Source organism: Vespula pensylvanica, chromosome 4, assembly GCF_014466175.1.
Source record: "Vespula pensylvanica isolate Volc-1 chromosome 4, ASM1446617v1, whole genome shotgun sequence".
Taxonomy (NCBI): domain Eukaryota; kingdom Metazoa; phylum Arthropoda; class Insecta; order Hymenoptera; family Vespidae; genus Vespula; species Vespula pensylvanica.
The window spans coordinates 5,223,457-5,250,105 of record NC_057688.1 but is presented as its reverse complement, the minus strand read 5'-3'; the positions used below and the strand labels follow the sequence as shown (position 1 = coordinate 5,250,105).

General features: G+C 31.3%; 3 protein-coding genes and 1 long non-coding RNA gene across 7 annotated transcripts; 2 read left to right on the top strand and 2 right to left on the bottom strand.

The window, feature by feature from the left end:
* Positions 1-456: 456 nt before the first annotated feature.
* LOC122628688 lies at positions 457-5,342 on the top strand. The gene is made up of 2 exons (XR_006327097.1): positions 457-2,002; positions 5,108-5,342. It is a non-coding gene; the product is annotated as an uncharacterized LOC122628688 (long non-coding RNA).
* A 980-nt stretch (positions 5,343-6,322) lies between these two features.
* On the bottom strand, positions 6,323-15,739 carry LOC122628684 (cryptochrome-1-like). 3 transcript variants are annotated; one of them, XM_043811206.1, is made up of 11 exons: positions 15,402-15,739; positions 11,850-12,739; positions 11,362-11,613; positions 10,878-11,062; positions 8,977-9,206; positions 8,657-8,824; positions 8,294-8,434; positions 7,734-7,885; positions 7,172-7,374; positions 6,943-6,969; positions 6,323-6,811 (listed from the first exon to the last, which is right to left on the bottom strand). In XM_043811206.1, exons 2-11 carry the CDS (start codon positions 12,059-12,061, stop codon positions 6,678-6,680), a joined length of 1,704 nt encoding a protein of 567 aa, XP_043667141.1. In that variant the 5' UTR covers positions 12,062-12,739; positions 15,402-15,739; the 3' UTR covers positions 6,323-6,677. The 3 variants fall into 3 exon arrangements, with proteins under 3 accessions (XP_043667141.1, XP_043667140.1, XP_043667142.1); XM_043811205.1 differs by lacking the exon at positions 15,402-15,739 and adding an exon at positions 14,924-15,063; XM_043811207.1 differs by lacking the exons at positions 6,943-6,969; positions 15,402-15,739 and adding an exon at positions 14,924-15,063.
* A 927-nt stretch (positions 15,740-16,666) lies between these two features.
* LOC122628679 (putative uncharacterized protein DDB_G0277255) lies at positions 16,667-22,903 on the bottom strand. Its single transcript, XM_043811190.1, has 4 exons — positions 22,504-22,903; positions 21,297-22,166; positions 21,076-21,207; positions 16,667-21,008 (listed from the first exon to the last, which is right to left on the bottom strand). The coding sequence occupies exons 1-4, from the start codon at positions 22,853-22,855 to the stop codon at positions 19,678-19,680; spliced, it is 2,685 nt and encodes an 894-aa protein (XP_043667125.1). The 5' UTR covers positions 22,856-22,903; the 3' UTR covers positions 16,667-19,677.
* A 91-nt stretch (positions 22,904-22,994) lies between these two features.
* LOC122628680 (probable myosin light chain kinase DDB_G0279831) lies at positions 22,995-26,553 on the top strand. 2 transcript variants are annotated; one of them, XM_043811191.1, is made up of 6 exons: positions 22,995-23,053; positions 23,141-23,297; positions 23,637-25,478; positions 25,587-25,709; positions 25,803-25,953; positions 26,024-26,553. In XM_043811191.1, the coding sequence occupies exons 2-6, from the start codon at positions 23,276-23,278 to the stop codon at positions 26,118-26,120; spliced, it is 2,235 nt and encodes a 744-aa protein (XP_043667126.1). In that variant the 5' UTR covers positions 22,995-23,053; positions 23,141-23,275; the 3' UTR covers positions 26,121-26,553. The 2 variants fall into 2 exon arrangements, with proteins under 2 accessions (XP_043667126.1, XP_043667127.1); XM_043811192.1 differs by lacking the exon at positions 22,995-23,053 and having other exon boundaries at positions 23,124-23,297.
* Positions 26,554-26,649: the final 96 nt, after the last annotated feature.

Genomic DNA, 26,649 nt, shown 5'->3' with positions numbered 1-26,649 from the left:
CGTGAGTGCTCGCGACAAGGACACATGAAACATACGCACAAAACCAAGTGCACGAGCCCATATATACCGCACATACGCACATACAAACGTCCTCGTTTCTGTCAGAAACATCGATACATACGTTTAAAATCGATCGCAAAATTTTCATAAATCTTTAAATATTATATGCCTCGTAGTCCGCCTTGTAATCGATCAGACAGTCTTAGGATTCTACTCTTCTTCCACGATGTCGCGAGAACACCTATGAAATGTTTTTAATAACGAGCATCGTTCCACACGAATCGTATATAATACTTTTTATCCTACTTGTATATAGTCATGTATATACGCATATAATATACATACGTACGACGGAAGAAGAGAAAGATTCTTTTTTCTTTCTTATTTTTGAAAGTGAGAAATTAAAAAAATATATATGTGTGTATGTGTGTATATATATATATATATATATATATATATATATATAAATACACACAAACAACACATATGTATTATATCGTTTTCCGACACCGATCATTCTTTTATCCTTTATCGTCGTTACGCGAAGGATTCGAATGATCGTTGGCAGAAGGATTAAAAAAGATAGAAAAAAATAAAAAACGATACACCGACGAAACTTCGTTGTTCGTGGTGCATACCTCGACTAATTGAGAGGGCATATATATATATATATATACATATATATATATATATACACAAAGAAAATAAAAAATAAAAAAAAGAATAAAAAAAAAATAAAAGCGTAATAAAAGCAAACGACGACACGAGTCGGGGCTCGCTCGTCCGATCGATCGCACTTACATAGACATATAGATTATACACGCTCACGCATGCTATAGCAGCAACGGTGACTTAGTCACGTCGCAATTAATCGGATTTATCGATTCGATCGAACCGAGTCTAGGAGAGGCTCAACCTTCCTTTTCCTTTCCCGTTTCCCCCTTTACCTTTACAATGTCGATCGGCTTTCTCTCGCACGCGTGCACGTGCACGTGTACACGTGACTATACTCCCTACTAATCACCTGGGGGAAAGTTTCGTTTTCACCTTTTCCTCTTTACATTCTCTCTTTTTTTTCTCTTTCTCTCTGTATCTATCTCGATGAAAAAAAAAAAAAAAAAAAAAAAAAAATGAAAATTTTCAAATATTCACATAAAAACTTCGCGAATATTTTCTCTTTTCCTTTTTTTTTAATTTCATACAATTGTAACATTTATTTAATAGAATTTTTATCACAGGCCATTGACACGTTAAATATCTCATGGTTTATTAAAGATTATCCTTTTTCATTTTTAATACCCTAGTTCTTAAATGGACATATGCCAATTATGTTTATTGAACAAATGTGTGAGAAAGAACAAAGTGTTACAAGGATGAAATATTTCAAGACTTTTCGTTTTTTTATCCTCCAATCGTTTACTAAATGTCCAGTTTATTTTTACCCCTCTTATTGCTACTACTTTCGGTATCACACATATACGAGTATATACGTAGTTACATAGGTTCGGGAAAATTTGGGTTTCACGGAAACGTCCTCGTTTTCCAAAGTAATCAAGATTATGTAAGAGACGGGAAAGCTCGACGAAAGGCAAGAGATTTGCACGAATCTCGGACGGAATTCAGGGAGAAATTAAGCTCTCCAACCTGCCTTTCATAGGCGACCTCGTGAACATCAACATTCTAAATATTCAACGTCGTCGCTCGCCTTACTCTTGGAAATCTTTTTATTTTTGGTTTCTTGTTTTTTCTTTTTCTTTTTTTTTTCTTCTATCCCTCGAAAACTCGTTTCACCGACTTCTCTTTACGTCAATGCATTTTTCCAATTATATTCACTTTGCACTCGCCCTTCTCGTTTTCACTTTGATCTTGACAAAGGATCTCTCATGTTGAGTGATACCACACGTAACAAGCTAGTATCACTTTTAAAAATTCTGTATCCAAGAAAGAAAAAGATAAAGAGAGAAAGATGAAGAGAAAGAGAGAGAGAGAGAGAGAGAGAGACGTACTATTGAATAATTTCTTCATGAATATTTGGATAAATAAATATTAAATCCATTAGGAACATAAGAAAGAGAAAATAGAATTTTGATTAGAAAACTTATCTCATACATACATACATACATAATTTACATACGTGCACGCGCATACGCGAGACAAAGTTAGTTTATTTACCAGATCGTTGAGAAAAACAAATATGTTAATATTTCATTTCTCTGGTATACATACATACATACATACATACATACATACGTACGTACGTACGTACGTACGTACATACATACATACATATATACATGCATATACAGAAAAGGGAGAAAATATTCTCCGTCCTCGAGCAAAGCCAATGATTGGTTGGGATTATCAAAAAAGAGTCACGAAGATGTCATTAAGTCGTCGTCATCATCGTCGCCTTCTTCGTCGTCATCGTCGTCGCCATTTTGGTTTTTTCGTTCGTAAAAACGACGAGAGAAAGTGAGATCGTTTTCTCGTCGGTAATAATAACTCGCTCCGACCTCCTCTCCGTCCGGATTTCGCATCGCGTTCGCGACAAATTATCGTCATTTAAAACGGTTTAAAAAAGGTAGAGATTCCTTAGAATCTTGGCCTTAACCGAACGTAGAGAACACCAGTGTCTAAGAGTAAGTATAGTTAGAGGTATAAAAAAAAAGAAAGGAAGGAAGGAAGGACGGAAGGAAGGTCATCAAGGAGAGATTCTTGCTCGTCTTCCTTTTCCACCTTCTTCTTCTTTCTCTTCTTCTTCTTATTCTCCTTCTTCTCCTTCAGTCGACACAGATTTCCTTGGCGATCTTCTATCCACAAATCGAATGTGGAAAAAGATCGGCATTTTACGCTCTCGCGATACGGGCCGTTGGAAGCTAAAAACGAGCTCATCCATTGGTCAACGTGAAGACAGAAAGAAAGAAAGAAAGAAAAAGGGCGAATAATGATTGACCAATAGGAGTTAAAACGAACTCATCCGTTGGTCGATATAGAGAAAAAGAGAAAAAGGCGAGTGACGATTTGTTGGAAAGGGAAGAAAATCGAAAAGAGTATTGCGAATAAAAAAGGACGTTTCTTTTTTTATTCTTCTTCTTTTTTTCTTTTCGTTAACACGCAAAGGGATGAACCGAGAAAAGGAAGGTCATCGTTATTCTTACCTGTCGAGACAATTCACCCTTGTTCCCTTTTTTTCCTTTTATTTTTTAATTCTCAATTCTTTTAAAACCATTTTTAAAAAGAAAGATAACGAACGACGTCGAAAGCAAACTCTTTGACGATTTTCTACCGAAGTTTACGCGTTTGAACACTCTCCGCGGCCGTAGTTTATTCCATTAAGGAAATTAATTAAAAGAGAGAAAGAGAGAGAGAGAGAGAGAGAGAGAGAGAGAGAGAGAGAGAGAGAGAGAGATAGAGAGCTTGCTAGATAAAGAAAGAGAGAGAGAAACACGGGTATGCGTGATGATAGTCAAAATGCGTATCATGGAAAAGCTCGAAAGGGAATTAGATTCGTTCGTCGCTTTCTCGTTCTCCTCCTCATTCTCCTCTTACTCCAAAAGTCATTTAATATTTTCTCACAAAAATCGTCGCTAACATATCCCCAAATGAAATTTCAAAAATTCCTTAACATTCCCATCCTTAACACTTAACTTTCAACGCGCAATCGACTTTTTCAAAAACTACATTCAAATCGCGTCGGCTTTTCTTACCACATGTATATATATGTGTATGTGTGTTCGTGTGTGTGTCTGTGAATGTTTATGTGTATATATATATATATATACACATGTACATACATACGTACATACATACGATCATATGCGATTTCCATTTTTAATCGAATACGCGGTAATTATCGCGATTATCATTGTCTCTCTTTGACGATTAAAAAAAAAAAAGTATTATTTTGATCGTCGCTTCTCTTTCCTCTGTCCCATCCCTCCGCTCGATTACTACAGATTATATATACAAATATTCGTATTATGATGAGAGCGGAAGAGTTCGTGAATTCTGTATATCGCGAGAGAAACACACGTATGGCACGTAAAGACGCACATGAGGATCGAGAAATATAAACAGAGAAAAAAAAGAGAGAGAGAGAGAGAGAGAGAATACGCGTTTGTGTGTATGTGTATGCGTGTACGTGTACGTTACGTAGTCTGTCTGTATATCTGTCTGAATAAAGATTCATCGAGAGAACAACAGAAACTGTGCGTAAGTGAGTATGATTAGAAAAAGAGAGAGAAAGCTAGAGAATGTGTGTGTGCGTGTGTGTGTGTATGTGCACGTATGCAAGAGAGAAAGAGAGAGAGAAATAAAGAATGATCGAGCGAGATAAAAAACATTAGTCCTGTTTCTGAGTGCTGAGAATGTTCATTTGTAATTGTTTAAAAAACTAATGAAAAATGTACTGTAAAACTATAAGTACTATAGGCACTAAAAATATATTATTTGTTGACATGAAAAAAAAAATAAAGAAAAAAACCATCGTCGTGTAAGTTCAGTTGGAGCGCATCACGAAAGGGAGAGAAAGAGAGAGAGAGAGAGAGAGAGAGAGAAAGAGAGAGAGAGAGAGAGAGAGAGAGAGAGAGAGAGAGAGATATGTAGTAGGATCGTGTAAAGCGTACTAATACACGTTCACGATCAAAAATTGACTACTCCCTAATGAATTGAAGTATTATATAATCTACCTAATTTCGATTACCAATACGATGTACCTTTTGATCATTTCTCTGACAATATTGTTAATAATATCTTTCATAAACTCATACACATACACATATACACGTAAGCTAATCTATATAATTTATATTATACACATGAACCTAAATTTGAGTTTATTTAAAAAAAAAAATTAATCTCACTTAAGGATGTTCGTAAGTTTTGATCAGAAGTGTAAACTGTAACGCAAAGCTCGTATTATCATTGAAAGACACGAATGGTGTCGTGCGAAAACACATCATTTAAATTGCATGCTTAACGATGAAGTTTGGAAGGAGAGAATTGGATTTTATTGACACCATCAATCACATGGGAAAAGGAATGTACAGTTTTCGCACAACACCACAACCGTCCACCTTTCTCTCTTTCGAAATAGTGTCAAGTCAAGAGAGAGAGAGAGAGAGAGAGAGAAAGAGATTGAGAAATTGAACGAGTGAGTGAGAGAGTGAGAGAGAGAGAGAGAACGTCAATTAATAGCTATCAAAACGATTTAAATGAACATGATGCGGAACGACGAATAATTCACTTCGTATGTTCCATAATCGCGGCATATAATATAGAGTAAATCTATTATCGACTTTTTGTAGCAAAAGAAAAAGAAAGAAAGAGAAAGAGAAAGTTTATTCACGTTGAACGATCACTCATACCGGAGATCTTGGATCGATGATCAAATTCAAAATCGCGATTTATTTTGTCAAGTCGAAGAAAAAAAAAGTTCTTCCTCTTTTTTATTTCACTTGAAATTTAAAAGGATACATCCTGACAATATCAAGTTTGTACATTCTGTTTTAATAACATGTTTGTAGCTAAACAAATACACAGAAAAAATAAATAAATAGAGACTAAGGAATAATCGACAAAAATTAAAAAATAATTGATAAAGCAGAATGTACAGTTGCTAATGATCAAACTGAAGAGAATTTGAAATATCGACCGAGTTTTAAATATTAACTAAAACTAATTTACCGACAGTTCGATTATGATCTATGATTTATGATCTATGATCGACTACTCTCAGTCGTATTACTTTTCGATTCGATTAAAACATCACCATTTTTGTCTGCAAGCTGGAAATATAGTAAACAAAAACGAGGAAAAGGTAAGTGAATGGTTCATTTGTAATGTTAACATGATAGATTAGTTACATGAAAATTTTTTTTATGGCATAAAATTGACTCTGTACAGTAAATAATCATTATATACATATATACATACATATATATATGTGTGTATGTGTGTGTATGTATATACGTATAAAATAGAATACATATAGTGATACAAATGTGAGATACACATTATACATGAAAAAAAAAAAAGAATCTCTTAGAAACCATTGATGAGAATCATAAAAAGCTTAATATGTGATCGATACGAAAATTTGTAACGACGTATCGATAAAGTAAGAATCGTCGTAATATACATATAATATATATATATATATGTGTATGTATGTATGTATATACACAGATATATATATATATATATATATATATATTTTAACGATAAGCTCGTATATATATACACACCACACATATATGTATATATATCGAGATAACAAATATATATCTCGTCCATGATTAAGCGAACATCATCTTATTAATTCTTATTTCTCTTAATATGGTAGTTTTATTCTATTTTGTACCTTATCTCGTGACTTATCTCTCAAGATGTATAAAATCAATACGAACGTTTCATAAACGACGAACCTCGTAATAGTAATTAAATTAGCGACGTGATTGATGAAAAATGTTTTCTTAAAAAACGATCTTAATGACAAAGATGTCTATGAAGTGGAAGAAAAGAAATGAAAAAAGGAAAGAAAAAGAGAGGAAAAACAATGTTAACGTTGCAAAATATGAAAAATGATGCATTTTTCACATTCGTCGATGATAGTTAAAATAAAAAAAAAAGAATAAACGTCTTCTTCAAAAACGTCATTTCGATCGGTACTGTGCTCGTTATTGTTGTGCGGTATTACCAACATTAGCGTCCATTTTTCGGTCTTCAACTTTGAAATTCGCCAATGGACGATTATTTTTTTCTTCGTCTTCTTTTACATTTGGATTGGACGGCAAAAGTGCGTTTAGCAAACCTTTAAAATGAAATAATATAAATGAAGAAATAACGTAGTTGGATTTGGAAATATCGGGTCGAATAAAAATGATCTGCTTCTACGATAATCATGAAGGATTTACAAGAAATTTAAAGAGAACATTCACTCACCGACTGATTCACCTTTGAGGGATGATCCTACATAAACGAAAGAAATGAAAGAAAAAAATAAAATTATTTCTTTTTTTTTTCTTTCTTCTTTTTTATGTTGAATTGTTTTTGCATTCTCTTTTTTCGCTCTTCTCAGTCGGTAAAGAAGTTAGAAGAAGAGCTCGCAAATTGATATCCAATATCATAGAAAAGAATTAAAATTGAGTTCATTGACCTTTAGCACACTCACCGTTTCCACGATACTTGTTAAGCTGTTGATAAACCTGCTTCATTCGCTCAAAGTTGATCCGCGAACTCTTACTATGATTCACCATTGGTAACGAATATTCCTTGCCGATTATGCACTTTGCTGCTCGTTGTATACTAATTGGCGCGTTCCACGGTTCATGAATATATCTTGTGGGAAAATTTTTCAATACTGGCAGGTAACGTCTAAGATATATCGTTGAACAATGATCGAAGATTTCATATAACATAGAAAACAATATCATAAAAAAAAATTATGCGAATACAGCAGACAAATTTTTTCATGCAAAGATAATGATTTTAATCAAAATTTCGAATCGTTAATCGTTTTGAAATACGATTGTTAAGTATCGATAATATGCATAATTTCTTGTTTTTCAATTCACAAATTCCGAGTAAAATTTTTTAACCGAAATATTCTTTTTACGTTTCTTTTTCTTTCTTACGTAAGGTACTGTAAGAAATTTTTCAAATTTATCGTCTTAGTCTACTTTCTTTTGCCTCGACATAAATCTGAAACAGTCCTCTACGAAAGGATCGCTTACCGAATGTAATCGCCGTTTGGATCGGCTTTTCTACCGAATCGTATAGGGCAGTAGCAATGAAAAAACTGCTGGAAAAAGGAGCTGCACGACAACCACATCCACATACCGGCATTCACCGACCAGTCGGCATCTAATAGAAGTTCATCGAAGACCTTCGAAAGAAAAAACTTACGTATACTTTCTCAAAAAAAAAAAAAAGAAGAAAAAAAATTATATACAAAAACAAAACAGAAGAAATCTTTACTAAAGTTCGTAATTTTTTTTTCAGACTTTTTTCTATGAACTGGGAAAAGAAAAAAAAAATTAAAAAAAATTAAAAGATAAATAAATATTTTTCTCGCGCCTAACAATTCCTCGATTTCAAAGCATGTCAAAGCGAACGTTTATATTCTCCTTCTTATCAAGATTTAAACGGTCGTCTATGCGAAATGTTAACGAGTCCTTTAGACGCGTATTGTATACGATAGAAAAAGGATTTTATCAGCGAAACGTGTCAGAATGTTAGTGCATATTTTATTACGAGCTCAATAATGGAAAATGCCAATGTAGCAACATTTTACCTTCATTCCCTCTTCCCAGGATATCCAAAGGTCACCTCTAGTCAAAAAACAAGCAACTGCGTGTCTCGCCAAGTGATGTATCCAACCTTCTTCTCTGAGTTGAGTCATAATCGCATCGATCCATGGAAAACCCGTTTGGCCCTAATTAAAAACATAAAACAAGAAATGGAAAGAAAAAAGAACAGAAAATTATGTCAGCGTTATGAGAAAAAGAAAAATTGTATGATGAAATATATACAAACGAAAAATATTATCGATCATCGGATTGATATTAAACATTCTTTTTTTACCAACGAATGTAAAACAGATCGTTAATATTATTACTGAAAAAGAACAAAACAAAAACAAAAAAAATTCACTCACGTTCGCCCACTTTGCCAACGCTTCGACATTTCTATCCCACGGTATCTGTACACAAATCGGATTGCCTTGCATCCGATCAAAATTAGGGTTCTTCGTGGCGGCACAATAAAAGAATTCGCGCCATAGAAGTTGACCGTGTAACGAAAGTGGTGGTACTGCTTTCTTAATCTGCGATCATAAAATCGTGACATACAATTTTAATAATAATTCAATTCGCAATTAACGATTGATATCCTCTGATAAAAAATTTTCTCTTAATTGATTATGAAGATACATATAAATGAAATAATTATAAAAGCTACATATGCCGCCATTTGTACCTTTTTGTACAAATCGGTAAGTTGATAGTAGAAAAGTCTTGTGCTGAGACAGCCAAAGCGTAAGTAAGGTGATAGGCCTGTCTGACTCGGCAGTAGTGATTGCGGCGTCATCTTCGGCCTGCCGAAACTCGCCACCCAAGCTTTCCTCTCGAGATGACGTTCCAATCGTGCCAAGGCCTCGCTCTCACCACCGACCCATATAGGCGGCAGAAGCCCTTCTGTGTCGAAGCCTGTTAAGAAACAAACTAGGTCTCTTTCTCTTTTTCTCTCTTTTTCTCTCTCTTACATACACACACTCTCTTTCTCTCTCTCTCTCTCTCTCTCTCTCTCTCTCTCTCTCTCTCTATCTCTCCTTCACTTACTTTCAAAAGTCCTCTATCGGAAAGAAGTCGTTTCGTTTGCTTCCCAAACGACTTCCCTTTCAATTTTCAATCTTTCCTACTCGAAACTTCGTATGGAAAGTAATAAAAAAAAAAAGAGAAAGAAAGGAAAAAGAATTTTTGAATTTCTTAATCTCATATTTCCTCTCATAACGTGTATTTAGTTAAATATTCATTATTAAGAATTTAAATAACGATTATAGGAATTATTCAGGAATATGATAAAATAGTTGTAAACAAGGATGAAATAGAAGAGTGATTAAAAACATTGTTGCAATTTGTATGGACGATAACATTAAGATCATGGCTTCTATTGTCTTATGTCAGTTACAATACGTACGTACATATATCATATATTTACATACATATATACACATTCTATATGTATAATACTTTATATATATATATTTATATATATATATATATATTATACATGCTTTGAAGACAATAGGAGTATTTAAAAGGAAATTTCTCGGTACTCGAATCTGCACGAAAAGCTTTGCATTCTACTATGTCCCCGTGTTTCGATACGCATCCATGTATATGTATGAATGAATGTATGCTCCCTGTAGATCTATGTATGTATAGCAGAAATATCCATGTATAAGTTAAGACTTTCTCCGTAATATCGCTTTTCTGTCAAAGGCTGACGTCACGTATATGTATGTTATATCCCACGGAGATTACGGATTAAGGTCGACCATAAATAGGAAATCTTATTAGGAATGCGAAGAAGTATTCGACATAAGATTGTAACATGATCGTAAGCAATGATTTCTTATTTCTTCGCTATATAAATCTGGAATAAATGAATGAAAGAAAGAGAATTATATATATATATATATATATATATATATATATATATGTATGTGTGTGTGTGTGTGTGATGTATACGTATATATCTATATATCTACACATAAAGATCAGTTCGAATGATAAAGCTCTTGTTAGAGAAAAAAGAAAGAGATAAAGAATATTCATGTATGTTTATATGCGTGTATGCGTGTAGACTGTAGATTAGGAAACTCGAGCCAGACCCAATAAGTTAAAAGAGAACGGTTTTAAAAGCGCGTAGAAGAAAAAAAAGGCGAGAGCATATAAAGTAGGTCGTATTAAGGGCGAAAACTTGGCACGTGTTGAATATTTTCTTGTTTGTTTTGTGACACGGCCTTTGCGAAAAATGGAGGTAAAAAAAAGCAACGAGAGCAAGAGAGAAAGAGAGGGGAGACGAATGAGAGTGCAGCTCGTATTTTACGGTTCCGTGCACGTGGCCAATTGTACTCGTGTTCGTCTCGTTCTCATGTGCGTGTGTGTGTGTATAAGCAACATATATACGTCCTATGCACTACCTACATAAATATCGGATGAAGCTCGATATTACTCGAGGAGTCGATTAAAAGCGCTAGGAATTATTGTAATCATTATTGGCTCGTTCTAACCAATCGAGCATTATTTTTCCGAAATCGATTATTTTCTGAAATTTATTTAATGTAAATTAAACTTTTCGTTATTCGATCTTACCAAGTTCCTCCAACGTTGGTACACCAAAATGATCATCATGATCGTCCTTCAATGGAGTATAGGCATCACCAATGCAAACTGACGTTACTGTAGACACAGGCTTTTCTGGAGGATCCATACTCGCAACGACATTTTGAAACTGATGATAAGTCAGGGGTGGTTTGCCTCCATTTATTTCTATAATCCTAAAATATGAAATAATTTAAAAAACGATATTCGATTAGGGAAGGACTACCTATACTCTCTCGGTTTGAATAATGTCAAAAAATGAATAAGAAAATCGTGTAAAGTACATTGAAATTTTTTAAAAAATATCTTAAAAAAGACTTTTTCAATAGAACAGATAATAATCATAAGTACTATTAAATCTATATTTCTATTTAGATGTAAACCGATCATCATATGTAATCCTCTAATAAAATCCTACTTAGGGGACTTAAGCCTTAAATCGAATGTTCTGGGCAAAGAGGTGTTTTGGACTTACTCGTCCAACTTGTAGAGAGTGTGCGAGACCCTCTGGACCACCGAGATACCAAGCTCCTTACAAAGCGTCGAAATTTTGTGGTCTCGTACGCGTCCAAATGGCTCTGGATCCTCTTCGAACGTTAAATTCGTCGTGCCCCATTCTTTAAAGAGCTTTGGTAAGGTATCCGCTGGTTGCCCTCGTATCACGAACAAACGGGAATTCAATTTCCTTAGGGAACAGTCGAGATCCTCGAGACATTGCAAGAGAAACCTGATAAAAACGTAAAAATAAGAAAAAGAAAAAAAAAAAGAGATCACAGGAATACTTTTAAAATATAATTTTCACTTAGCTCATTATTATTATTATTATTTTACTATATATAATCACATTTAACACTTTATAGATATTCATATCTAACAGCATTATTGATTAAATCTAATATAATCATAATTAGATCTAAATATGATTAACCTAAAACAGTTTTATCTGTTGTCCAATAAGCTCACCTCCATTTATTAATACCAACGTTAGTGCTTCCGGCAAACCAGGGGTCCAAAATAAAGACACACCGGAAAGTGGAAGCACCAGCTAGTCCTTCTCTTAGAGATGGATTGTCATGCAATCTGAGTCCTCTTCGAAACCAATGAACCGTATGTTTCCTACCATCTCCTTGCACGGCCACTTCATCGCCAAATTCGCTTTTCCTACTACCCGTCATTTTACTTTTTATCGTCTTATTCGTTTTAAACTTTTTTTTTTACAAATCACCACCACTCCAACCGCCACCACTCGTTAGAAATCGCCGTTCTCCACTCTTTACTCTTGAAATCTACTCATTCTAACAGAGCTTATAGCTCGATCGATCGACCGGATCTATTTATCTTTATCTTTATCTCCTCTATCTCTCTCTATTTCTCTCTTACGACGTAACGATGGTGTATTGTACTCGATTTCCACGATTCTTCATTCAACTTCGTCCCTTTCCTTTCCTTTCCTTTCCACTACTAAATTTTTTCTTTCTTCCGTTTCTTTCTTTTCTTTCTTTCTTTCCCTCGATCTCTCTACTCTTGGCCTCAAATCGCATCCATTTTGTAGAAAATCGATGAATCCTCGCGTCGTCCTGATTTTTCCGAAGTACTTTCAAGAAGACTCTTTCGATTCGTTCTCTCTACATCCCTTCCTCTCTCCCTCTCTTTCTCTCTCCGTCTTTTTTTCAACGGATATCAAACGTATATTTGCTGAGACTTAATTCATCGTTTTTTTATCCAGAAATAAAAAGAAAATGGTGAAACGAAAATCTCGTTGCTAATCGTCCGGCGCCATTACGCAATTATTTTATGCTAACGTAATCTCTTCTCCAAGCCACTTACTTTTCCTATTTGTGACCTATCGCTTTCTGAAAAGAAAAAGAAAAAAAAATTAGTAGTCTTCGTTTAAAAAAAAAAAAAAAATAAGAAAAAAAAAGAAAAAATAAAAAAGAGAAAAAATATTGAAAAAAAAAAAATTAAAAACGAAAGTCGTTCATTATCGTTTCTAATTAAAATTCATCTGATTTTATTTTTTCCTTTTCTTTTTCTTTTTTTTCATATTTTGTGAGATATGCACGAGAATAAACTCATACGAGTAATATCTTGTACGAGGAACGACGTTGAAATATATTTAAGCTGGATTCTCTCTAAAGAAGGTTTTGGGGGGGAAGCTGATTAAAATGGTTGATTAAAATAAGCTGTAGAAATTGCAGGATTAGAGAGAGAAAGAAAGAGAGGGAGTGAAGTAGGGAGAAAAAGAAAAAAAGAGAGAGAGACTAGAATCGGAAAAATTGAAATTGCATTTTTACATTTCGATTAAAATGGAGTCTCATAAAAAAAAAAATGTAAAAAAAAAAGAAAATGAAAAAGAAAATTATTTTATCATCGCTATCTTTTTTTATATCACAAATCACAAATAAACATATCTATTGAAAAATCATAATTGTATGAAACATCTCAAGAAAAGAAAAGAAAAAGAAAAATGAAAAAACAAGGTTAACGCTCGCGAACATTTTCATATCATCTTCTTTTATATTTGTTCACCTTTATCGACACATAGATTAGTCACGAACTGCATCTACGTAACTACGATCGATGCTACCTCTCATTCAACCCGAATATAGACGACGTTACGTGATTGAACAAATATTATTTCCAGTGTCAAGCCTTTGTAAAACTAATTATACGTTATACATACGTTGACATTCTTTCAACCATCGTGTTTTTTTATGGTTTTATTTTCTTTTTTCTTCTTATTATCAAATAAAAATTACATATGTGGATCTATTGATCGATCTCGATTAATTCTTTCTAATATATGTTTGATGATCTTCCATCAATTTTTTCGATCACTTTTAACTTCCGTTTAAAGTACAAAAAAAAAAGATCTTATAAAATTAATTCGAGATAGAACTTTCTTCGATCGATAAGAATGTAGAATATTTTCTCTTCCGATTGATAAAAATTTTATTTCATATGATCGATCATTAAAATAATATTTTTATATCGAAATAATTGTTTCTTTTCCTAACCTCCTCTTAACCTTAATTTCATGCAGAAAGAGTAAATTAAAGAAAGCAAACAATTTCGACTTTTACGAATTAAATTGACGCGCTATAGTTGAATGTTTTAACTTTAATTACTAGTAACACGAAAAGCGAGAGGCATTACGTCGTTTCAATTTGCTTAAAAACAAAGCGCTGACCCAATGACATAACCGTTCTTTTTTTTTTGCAGACAGTTATTATGCAACCTAGGTCGATACTCAATGGATCACTGACTCCCGATCGATAAAACAGAGACAAATCACCAAATAAATTTTCGCGAGATTTCTTTTTTATTCGCATAATATTAACGATGAATAACAAAAGGCAATTACATTAAAAATATTAAAAACCTATATATTTTATAATATATTTCGAAGCGAGTATGTTAGTAGCATAAACACATTCGTGATATCATGTTTATCTGTTACGTATGAATTAGTGCAGAACGACGGAATAGTAATTGAAATGAATATATCAGTTAGATGTAGAATTAGCAAAGAAACGTTCCAGTTTAAATTGCATATACTTGTAGGATCATATAATAGTCAGATAGTGACACTTCCTATAATTTTTCAATAAAGCTTTTCGAGTATATTGCACAGGAAACTTAATAAATGAGACGTAAAAGAGTCTTACGTTTATTCTTACTGCGTCTTTACGAGAGAGAAAATAAAATAAAAGTCAACAAGATGACACAACACATACTCGGTAATCAATCGCAGACATCTTCATTACCGACCGAGCAAAACAGTGCGCTATAAACGCAATCTACCGCGCATAACAGACAGCGAATGCAATATACGCAATATATATATTGTATGTTACGTGCGTGTGCGTGTGTGTGTGTGTGTATGGATATATCAACATACAGGGCACGCACATATCACAAATTCATTTTTCAACGTTCAAGAAAATAATTATTTCTCCGAGCTCGTTGAACGTTGTAAGATTAAATCGAAACAAAAAACGAATTAAAAGAAGAAATCATATCAATAATGAACTCACCGAAAGAGGCGCGAAATTCTAACGATCCTTCCTCTTTGTCTCTCTCCCGTCATACGACAAAAAACACAAATCTCACGTCGTCACGAATAAAACGTAATCCTGTTATCGTTGCCAACACGATTTCCGATAAGGTAATAATTTCTTTCATGCAATTCGTATTAACACTACACAAATAATGCACAATAACGCGTGAATAAACGATAATTAAACACACTTCAGCGATATCTGTCTACGCTCTTCGTACACCAACCTCTCCTGTCGCGCTTGAGAATGATAACAAACACATGATCGTAAAGAGATGATAATAAATGCAAAAGAGGTTTCGAGGAAAGAAGAAAAATGTACTGTGGTATTCGTCGATAGTCGTGCTTATGCTTCGCCTAGGACTTGCTGCTTGCAAGCAGGATAAGGGAGACAGCGTGCAGAGGAAAGGGGAAAGCTTTTGCCACGCCGAACGCAACGTGACCGCCAGTTTTACCTTACAACCGATTGGTCCTATCGGTCACGTGGTACACCGGTCACATTGCAGCTACCATGGTCGTCACGATCGTTCGTTTTCGCCTCTCTCTTTTTTACTTCGTTGCACCGATCGAGCACTATTCTCTTCTCCTTTCCTTTCCTTTCCTCTCTTCTCCTCCCTTCTCCTCTCCTGTACTCCTCTTTATTCTACTCTTCTTCTTCTTCGTTTTCACTTTTGATTCTTTTCGTAAATTCCAATGATCGTTATTATCGTGATCGAGATCGTACACGCACTATCCCATCTTTTGCATCAATTTGTTTTTCTCCAAATTTGCTTAGCTTTTTTTTATAACTGACTGATTAATTTTTCTTCTTCTTCTTTTTTTTTTTTTTTTTTCAAGGAAATCTTTTCTTCTGTCGTTGATTGCACCTCGATTACGAAACTGAGATACGTGTTATATCATCGATTATGATCGACGTTATGATACGTTTCATCGTGCGTATGTAGAATTCTTCAAGTTATTGATGAATTTTATAACGGATAAAATATATATATTTTTTGTTTTTAGATCGCTAATTAATAGAATTAACAATTTATAATTGCTTATATCGTATTGAATGTGTTTTTCTGAACGTGTTTACGATTGCGAAGAAAAAAAATTACGTGAAAGGAATATTACTAGTCGCGAATGTTCACGCTCGGTCGGAATATTTTATTACGTTTTAGTCAGCTACCTTTTATGGTTGTTTGAAAACACAGAATAAAAAAGAAATTGAGCTGATTTCTTCACAGGAATAATTACAGAATATTATATATATATATATATATATATATATATATATATATAGTAAAAATTTGAAATAAATTGTCTACTAATAATATTTTCATTTGATCCTGTTTTATCGATCGAATTTAATATTTATCGACTCAATGTATAATATTGATTACTGCGAAAGATAATACAATGTAATTATTTAAATTGACTGAACGAATTAATTATGTATTTACGAAGTTATAAATAAAACTATTAAAAGGAGCGTTAGACGTAAACGTGTTGTTATACGTTGAATACAAAATACTATTGTTATAGTTTTTTTACCGGATTTATTCCAAACGGAAAATAGGTTTATTTATATGTGGAAAGCTCGAAAAAGTATATGTCATGTACAAATATTATCTGCAAAATATTTCGCTCTTTGTTAAATATACAAATTTAGGTATATATAAAAGCTCATTCTTCAATCATAAATGCATAAAGTAGTAATACGGAAATAATCACTATCTTCGAAGTAGTTACAACTATTTATTATTCGTTTCCATATATAAAATGCACCAAGGAAAACAGGATGATAACCCTATGTTTTCAAATATCGCTTTTTTCTCTTGGTTTTTCCTTTTACATTCTCTGTCACACATTACATATCAGCATATAAAATTGACTTTCTAAAAATCCATAATATGCATGTGTTTTTACACATTTACGCAATCTTCCTTAATTAAAATTATGATTATTTCTCGTTTCGATCTATAATAGTGTTTTTATTAACACGTTATATACTGATAATATCTTTTAGTGTTTGTCTATAACTAAATATTTTTTCTATATATTCGTATATCTTATAATTTCTTAAATTCCATGCACATGTTTATCATTTTTATTATATAGATTTGTTTATTATAGTTTATAGTACGATTATCAACAAGTCCTACTACCTACATCGTTTTAATTGTCTCTTCTAGTGTTATTTAACAACCTCACAAAAATTTTATTGTACACGATTCGTTTCGATTTATTATTAGATTGTATTCACATTATGTATATATGTACGTATGTATCCACACATACATACATAACAGAAGAGCACGCATGTATATGTCAACAAGATGATCGTGTGTGAACATACATACGTACGTATGGAGAAAGAAAATATATATATATATATATATATATATATATATATATTCTTATGTTGACGACCTTGAATTAATTATTTAAATAATAATAATAATAATAATCTCTGAGCATTAGCGTCGTCTACATGTATTTGGAACAAAATTTAATGACTATGGTATATCCCGTTATTATTCTTTTAGCTTTTACATTTAATATATATATAAAATAACTTCGTATAATCTATGACTATTTTTTACTTCCAAATGTCATATTAACATTGACATAATTTTGGAATGCGATATTATTAACCGCTTATCATTTATAATTATAGTAACTCAAAATACGAAAAAATTTACGAAAAAATAAATTATCTAACAGTTTTAGAAAAACAAAAAACAGTGAACGTTTTAAACATTTATAAACTGTTTAGAAGATAGCTTTTTTTATTAAAGCTGTATATCGCAAGAAAGAGCTAATAATTATATGCCATAGGACCATCTGATAGTTTTCCATATATTATATATATGGATATATATATATATATATTCAATGAATTTTACTTCAATATGAAATACTATGAGCATTTACAACACTACAATAATTAAAAAGCTCTGACATAGCAGAAAAAAAAATATTGCCTTGTACATATTCGGTCATAATATAAATAAGTTCGGTTATATTCACTTAAAATTAGAACATATTTATACTTGCAACCGAACTTATTTACGCGTATGTTACACCATAATATATAAGAGTACTAATTATTAGAAAAGTATCATAAAATGTTATGACACTAATAATATTGATCTTTACCATCAATAATATTAATGAAGACTTCATGAACTATTATGTTAATCTTACTAAATAAAGAAACCGAAATTGTGGAGATGAAAAATACTGTAACTATCACAATAAATGAAAGCTAATTGCCAATTCTTAACGCACAATATGATAACATTATCTGTATAAGTGATCTATAAAAAGATAAGGATCACTAATAATGAAATTCTATCAAAGGAACTGTCGCTTAATCTTTTCTAATATAACTGTTCAGTTAATTTTATTTAGAAACATTTAGAATTTGTCATATAGAGCAAAATATTTCGTCTCTTTAGTAACTTTCATATTCATTATGATTTCTTTTTTTTTTTTTAGCATATATAATCCTAATCTTAATATATTTACAATAATAGCAGTATCATAATTAAGGCCGTCAGAGCTGACAGTAGGCATTTGCAGCATAAATATGATCTAAACACATATTTATCTATCTAATATTATTTAAATGAATATCTATATTCTTCTTTTTTTCTTTTTTCTTTTTTTTTCTTTTTTTCTTTTTTTTCTTTTTTGAAATTGCTGCCAATTAATATATACATAGTACGTAGTAAAATTCGTATATACAATGGCATGTGAGCTTGTAATGATGCTGCATTGAAAAAGGTAGTTTGTGTATTTAACAGTCAAACGAGCTGAATTTCTAACTTCTGGAAGCATTTTCTTTTCTTAAGATGTTAATAAATATTATCTTCGATATTCAGAAAATATAAAGGCAGGTAATCAGTTAATATTGAAATACTGGTTGATGTGTATTCTATAAGTCATTGAATTAGATTTATATGAATCGTTAACTATTTAAGAAAAGTAAAGAAATATTATATTGAAACAAATTATCAAAAAGCATGTGATATCTTTTCAGCAAAGATCTGTGATCTCATTGAAGTCCCTTCTCTTTTTTCTCCAATAATCATTATCGTCCTTTTCTCGGTTTGTCGTCAACACTATCAGCTGCGTTTATATCCGTCATGTATTTGGCACTTTCAACGCCGAGAAAGAATCGATACTTGTAGCAAAGACGAACACACGAAAAGGATGAGAGTTAATAGAGAAATCTTTTCTCTTTCTTCGAAGAATCTTGGTATCTCTGCTTTTTTTCTTCTTTTTTTATTTATTTATTTATTTATTTTTTTTTTTGTATACAAGCATCCGTATTGCTTTAAATTCTACAGTATTGAAACACCTACTGCCATTTCTCATTTTGATTTTTGCGCGAATAGTTTTATATTAACATAAAGTTACTTATAAACGATAAGATCTTTAAATAATTAATAATCCATAAAAATCATGAAAACAAACTTTCGATCAAACCCAAGTTTGTCAATCTTCAATGAAATATGTATGTCAATGACTATATTTATTCTCTTAAAATTTCATTTACGTTTTCTGATCCTTCATTTACAGTTGTCATAATATATCCAGGTACGCATATCGTGCAAGTATTTTCTTCAAAATACTTAAAATATATATTGTAGAAAATGAAATTGAAATTGTATTTTATATTTTATAGGAACATCCGTCTTGGAGGGTTTTTAGTTGAAATGCAGTAACAAATTTTCTTATTTATTTCACACTCTTCCGAGGCCTACCACGTTGTTTAGTTTCACTGCTTACAGTTTGATTAAGGGTTGATCGTTTGGCAGTATGTGTACTAGCTACTTTATGCACAGTTCTTCCTACTTCTATTTTGTATAAATCTAAAGAAATATCTCCACTTTCAATCGCTTTTCTAGATCGCCGTGTACGTCCAGCTATTCGTTCCATTTCATCAAACTTAGTTTGTAATCTTTGAGCCAATTCAAAATCTTCTTTCTCTTGAAGAACCAATCTTTCTATTCTTTCTTGTTCTTTAATTACTTCTTCGTTCGATAGAACATTCTCATTGATTATTGTAGCACTATTGGTATTATTATTTGATATAGTTCCTTGTGACACGAGACACGAGTTTAATCGGTCATAATTATGTTTATTGTTGTTAGGATTTTCTTTATTTAAAACATCTTGATCATATTTTTTGGAAGAATTATTGACTACTGCTTTGATATTCCGACTTGACTTTCTTAATCCATGAATAATTGTTTTGCAACTTGTATTGAGACTATCTACGTCATTTTTTATGTTTTCACTTTTATTCCTTAATGTAGGCTTGTGCGAACAATTTAACTTTATCCTTTTCTGTACAGTAACTGCGGATCGTTCACTTGTTGAAGTTTGATTATTACCTTTTCTAGATAAAGCTCTTTTCCTTATACCTCTTTTATTCGTAGGTTTGCTCTCGTCGCCACTGTCTGCTTCAATTATTTTATCTTGTTCAACTTGTGAATTCTTTCTTTTAATATTTACTTTTCTCTTTTTAATTCTTTCTGCAATGTTTTCTACAGCTACATTATCTCTACTATCTTCTTCCTGTTCATTACATTCTAAATGTTCATTACATTCTAAACGTTCCTTAGCATTGTTAAATGAGGGCTCAGAATTGGTTACATTATCATTCATTTCTTCTTCATCTAATGCAAATTCCACATCTTTTTTATTTGACCATATATTCTTTTGTCTCTTACTTTTTCCCATCATACCATTCTTTATTTGTGATCTCCAAGTCTTTTGCACCTTCCCTGAAGTTACATGCTCATCTAAGATTAATTTTTTACTTACTTTAGTACCATTAATTGTTCTATTTATATTCTTTGCATAATTCTTATTACTATCAAATGATAGTTCAGGAACCAAATCAAGTCTGCGTATAGCATCATGTATTTGAGACTTTGATGATCTGTTAACAATAACATTGGGTTGTTGGGTAAGAGAGGTTGATGGATTTTGTTCAACATCATCTATTCTCTCTCTAGTATCACACACATTCTCCTTTATTTTCATATCTTGCCTGATCTTACCTATATAACATAATATTAGCATATTAATTGTGGTTATTTTTTAACCAAGTTTGTTCCAAATACAAACCTTTAAAAGCACTCCATGAACATCCAATAATTCTCTTTAAATGAGTTGGAGATGGAGCTTTTGGTAAAGCATTTGATATTCTTTTCAAAACGGGTATTACTCTAACCAATTTTGGTTCAATTTGTTTTCCATCTGTATATATAATTGTAAAAATAACATAACAAAAAATTATATAATTCCATATGAATGAACAAATAAAATGTTATGAAAAGCATATATACCTATGGACATTTTGAAAGGTGTTCGTGGCATTGCCTTAATAGGTTTAAAGTGATGTATTTCTTGATTGATACTATCATGACTACCTGCACTTTCAGCACTACCAATTCTTTCATCACCATTTCCTGAGGTCATGCAAACTTCTACACCTAAACTTTTCTTTTTACTACTTAAAACATCACTGGGTACACGTAATTCTTCTTTACTCTGCATACCATAAATTTTAGAAGTGGAACATCCCGGTTCCAAAGCATAATTTGAAGTTCCAGGCTGAGTAAATTTAGTTACCACTTGATGCTTTAAAGTTCTTGCAATAGTGTTATAAACAGGCATTGACTTTTGGCAACAAAACTTAGCAGTAGAGTCTTTATATGCATTTGATGTATTTGGTTTTACACTTGATGCATATCTTTCTGCACGAATTTTGGATATCAAAGCAATATTCGAGCGTCTTAACTCAGAACCGTTTTTTAACTCTGAAAGATTCATTTTTCTCGTTTCCAAACTTGGCCCATCAAATTTAAAAATTTCTGTATTAAGCAAGGGCATTGATTTAGTATCAAACTTAGATGTATCAACTGAACAATTTGACACTGACGAAGTTGCACATTCATTTTGGTACATTGTCACCTCTTTTTGTTTCTCTGCTAATTGTTTTTTTGCTAAACTCTGAGCTAATAATTGATCTTGTGCTATCTGCACAAATTGTTGCTGCTGTTCTTCAACCTGAATTTTTCTTATCAATGCCACACTAGCAATTTCTTCGTTCTTTCTTTGACGTCGCATTTCTTCTTCAGCCATTTGAAGTTGTGCTTCATATTCTCTTCGAATCTCTCCAGCAGCACTAAGTATTTTATTCCTGGTTGATAATCCTATGGAAAAGATAAATTAGTTTTTGTTTTGTTTACACTTCTTTAAATCTATACGAGAAACATCTATATCAACATAATAAACATTAGTAGATGTACCAGTTCAGATATCTACAAACAAAATGCTAATACTCCAATAGCCATACTATGATATAAAACAAAGAAATTCTATAAATAAACTTTAAAAGTAATTTTATACACGAAATAGTATCAATAATGCTTACACACATGAATGTATGTGTAGTTATATATATGTATGTGTATATATATATATATAATGTGCGCTTTAATGAAATTGGGGTTATGTTATGTTTGTTTATTGTTAGGCGATGTCACCCACCAGCGTTCAATTCAATTTCTCCGTCGTCTCCGTTATATTTATCTTCAACCTCTTTGGGAAATTTAGTCCTGATGAGTTCCCAAAGTGCGTTGTTGACCAATGTTTCAGATTTGGTAGCTGTACGAAGCCAAGAACCTACACGAACTCTGCAAAGAGGACAACTCAGGCTGTTATGTTCAAAGGTTCCTTTCAAGCACCGTAAACAGAGGTTATGTGTACAAGGAAGTGTCACTGGCTCGATTAATATACCGCGGCACACGGGACACATTAAATCCCTTAAATTCACATCTGCGGAAGACCGCAACAACGAAATATCAAATAATTTTGACGTTCGTTTTAAATATGTCGCCATCTTTTCATGTTCTTGCAGGGGGGTCAAACTCGGACAGGAAAGCAAGTTCCAATTATATCATACTAAAATCATAGATGGCATTAATGTCTCTACAAAGCACCATCTTGCGAATAAAAAATGAACTAGAAATTTGGGTGCCATTTGTTTGGCGTTTTATTTGGCACCAATTGGTTAATTTTTGTTATTCAAGGATATTAGGTAAGAGTCATAACGGTTTATTTCTACTATAATTTTTAATTATTAAATCCTGTTTGATAGAGATATTAACGCCATCTGTAATTTTAGGTAATTGAATCCTTGTGTATTTCGATACTATTCAAGGTTTAATCTATGAATGCTACTATATGATACAATACAAGTGATACCTATCCAGAGTGCTACTAAAGAGTGAATCTACAACGAGAAATTAGTAAAAATATTATGTCTCCGAGATTAAGAAAATGTAAGTTATAAATACAAGGTTACTCTTTAACGTTAGTAAAATCAGTCGCATAATACATTAGTCATACGATACATGTCCTATATTGTTTGCATCGGTTTGGTTATAATACAAATATGGCGGTTATTTTGATAAAGATAAATTTATAATTAATAGTATATGAAGAAAAAAGATATTAAAATTTATCTTGGGAAATGTTTTCATTTAAATAATTAAATTTGTTCACAATATCACGCCATTTTTAATTATATATTTATTGTTACATACAAATTCTAATAATTATAAAGCTATTTTATTGTTCATATATTTTTTTTATTATAACATTGTATTTGTCATTTGTAGATCGTGTAATGGATACATCTGTTATTATCACAAGAAAAAGATCAAAAATACTTAATTCGATAAATAAGAATTCAAACTCTTTACAAGACGCTAAGCAGAAAATAGAAAATCAAAAGGAAAGTAAGGCAATACAAGATAAACGAGCAAAACTTAAAAAATCTTTGAATATACAATTTTCAAAAAAGAACAAGCAATCGGAAAGACCGAAAACAAATAATACTTCTAATAAATTTACAACGATAAAAAATCCTATCCCAAAAGCAAATAAAGTTATATATGATGATATTCTAAGTGATATTGATAACACATCATGTGAACTAATTAATGATTCATTTATCGATTTGAACATAAATAATGAACAAAAAAGCAAATATGACATATCATTGAATGAAACTATTACTCCTAAAAGTAGCCCCATTTCGATAACTTTAACACCTCAAAGAACAACCAAAACACCAAGAAAATCACCATTGCCTTTAACTTCTCCAAAAACACATTCTGAAATTCCTCTTAGAATATCAAAAACACCTAGAAAGCTGATGCTTTCTGTTAATTCTGCGACTAAACTTAATAATTGTGAAAAATCTTTACGAAACAGGAAGAATATAAATAACAGTTTATTAAATAATATTTCAATGAATAATGTTAAAATAAGGCTAAATAAATTAAAGACAAGTTATACATCTACTGAAAATTTAACAAGATTAGCAAAATCTTCAAACATGGTGTTAAAATCGCCAGACATAAAGTCAAAATCATTGAAAATGAAATCTAATGAAAAAAATGAGAAGTTCACTGTAACAACAGTGAAAGAATCCCCAAATAAGGATATATCAACAAAAATTTCTACTAGATCCAAAAAAGATAATATAGAACAGAAGTCATTGTCAAGTGAAACAAGTGACTTAGAACTAACTTTGACAAATGTAAATAATCTATCAACTTTGTATAGAGAAATAATATCAAAAAAAGCAATGGTGATACTTGAAAGAATTCCATTACTGGATGACTTAAGTCTATTACTAAAGTCTCAAAATAATCCAATGAATAGTACATTTGATGTAAAACATGTGCAACAACAATTATGTAAAGATCCAGATTCTCTAAAAAATTCAATTTTATTAAATATATTATCAAAGAACAATGAAGCATTAAATAATACATATTCTTTAAATTTAAGATCTACTTCACAAATAAAGCTTAAATCACATTTAAATGATGATATATTGCTTCATTTGTCACCAAAAGCAACAAGTAGTCCTGTTATTGATGACAAAATGCATGAAAGTTCTATTCATCTAGATTCTATCAATAAAGTAAATAAATCATTTAACAACAGAAAAAATAATACTATAAATATTAATGATAAGGAAATAAAAGCAGATGAGACATATGAACTCCTCGAACCAAAAACTCCACACTTACAACGACAATGTAGAAAACGTAGAGCAGTAGAATTAGATATGAATGATAAAAGAAATGTAAAAAGAGCATGTAAAGTTCGTTTTGCTGCTTCAGAATCTCGTATTAATAAATCACAGACAACATTATTGGAAAGTAAGAGTACTAGACTAAATACTTCGATTTCTTTATGCAAAACAAAACATGTTAGTAATATAACAGTTAGAAAAACTCCAGTTATAAGACATATTTCTCATATGAGATCAAGTTCTGTGTCCAATGCTTTAGCAAATAAAACCATATCAGACTCTGAATTTAAGAGAAGGTCTAGCTCTATGTCTAACATTAATAGAACATTTTATAATAATAGTAGAAAAATGGACAAGACACTCTCTTCTACATTAAACAAAACAAAACATATTGGAAGTCAAGAAAAAAAAGGTAAAACATCTAAAAAGCAATTAAATTTATATACAATGTATTTGAATATTTAATGTTATATGCTACTCTATTTATAGATGTAATAATTAAAATTATATTTAATTGCAGATGTCAAAATACATAGTGCCAAAAAAATTCCAAATTTTTCTGAAATTCACAAAAAACTGTTTTCTAAAATGGAATCTCTTGTCGATAATAAAAATCGCCTGATAAAACAACATGAAGCATTAAGTAACTATCATTAATATTAAAGTCATCTAATAAAATCATAAAATATGATAAATTAAAATATTTATGAAATAATTATGTTTTTATTATTCACAGAAACATTCAATGTTTCAAGATTAGAAACAAAAGATATAAAGAAACCTTTGCCAACTGAAATAAAACGTGATGGCTACACTAAATTTGGTTTTAAGATAAGAAAAGCTGATGCTACCAATATTATTTTAAGAAAGCAACAAATAAATCGACAGTAAGTAATAAATCTTTAAATTATTGTCATTTTTTTGATATATAATAATTATATACATATATATTTTTAGAAAAGAAAAACGAGAAGAAAATAGAGTACTATTAAAAGGTGTAAGAACAAATAGGCGATTTGAACTTCAAATGAAAATGCGTAAACTATCTGACTAAGTTTATAGATATTTTTTTATATTACTTAATATAGATTATTATTAAGTAAGGAATAATAAGTAATTGGTTAGAGTTCTACTTTTTATTATAATTTTGTAAACAGTAATACGACGATTATTTTATTTTGCATTGTTTACTCAATATTTAAAAATATATATATCAAACTAACATTTTTAATTGAAAAAAAAATGAAACATAGATTATTTTAAATATATCATAGTTTATAAAAAAATTCTACTATTATAGTATTATTTTCGATGTCTTGAAAAGACCTTAGAGTATTGTATTCTTTATATGAATATATACAAATATTTAATAATTTTACTAATTTCAGTTTACACAGTAATTTTTTAATTTGATTATACCTATTCATACTATACTTATTCATTTGTTGTATGTTATTGTATAATAAGAACAGTAAAAATAAGAGTAAGCTTTCTATTGTTTTAATTTACTCGTAAAATATAGTGAACTTGATTAAAATTTATGCACGAATCTATAAATTTAGGAATGTTTAAGAAAAAATTAA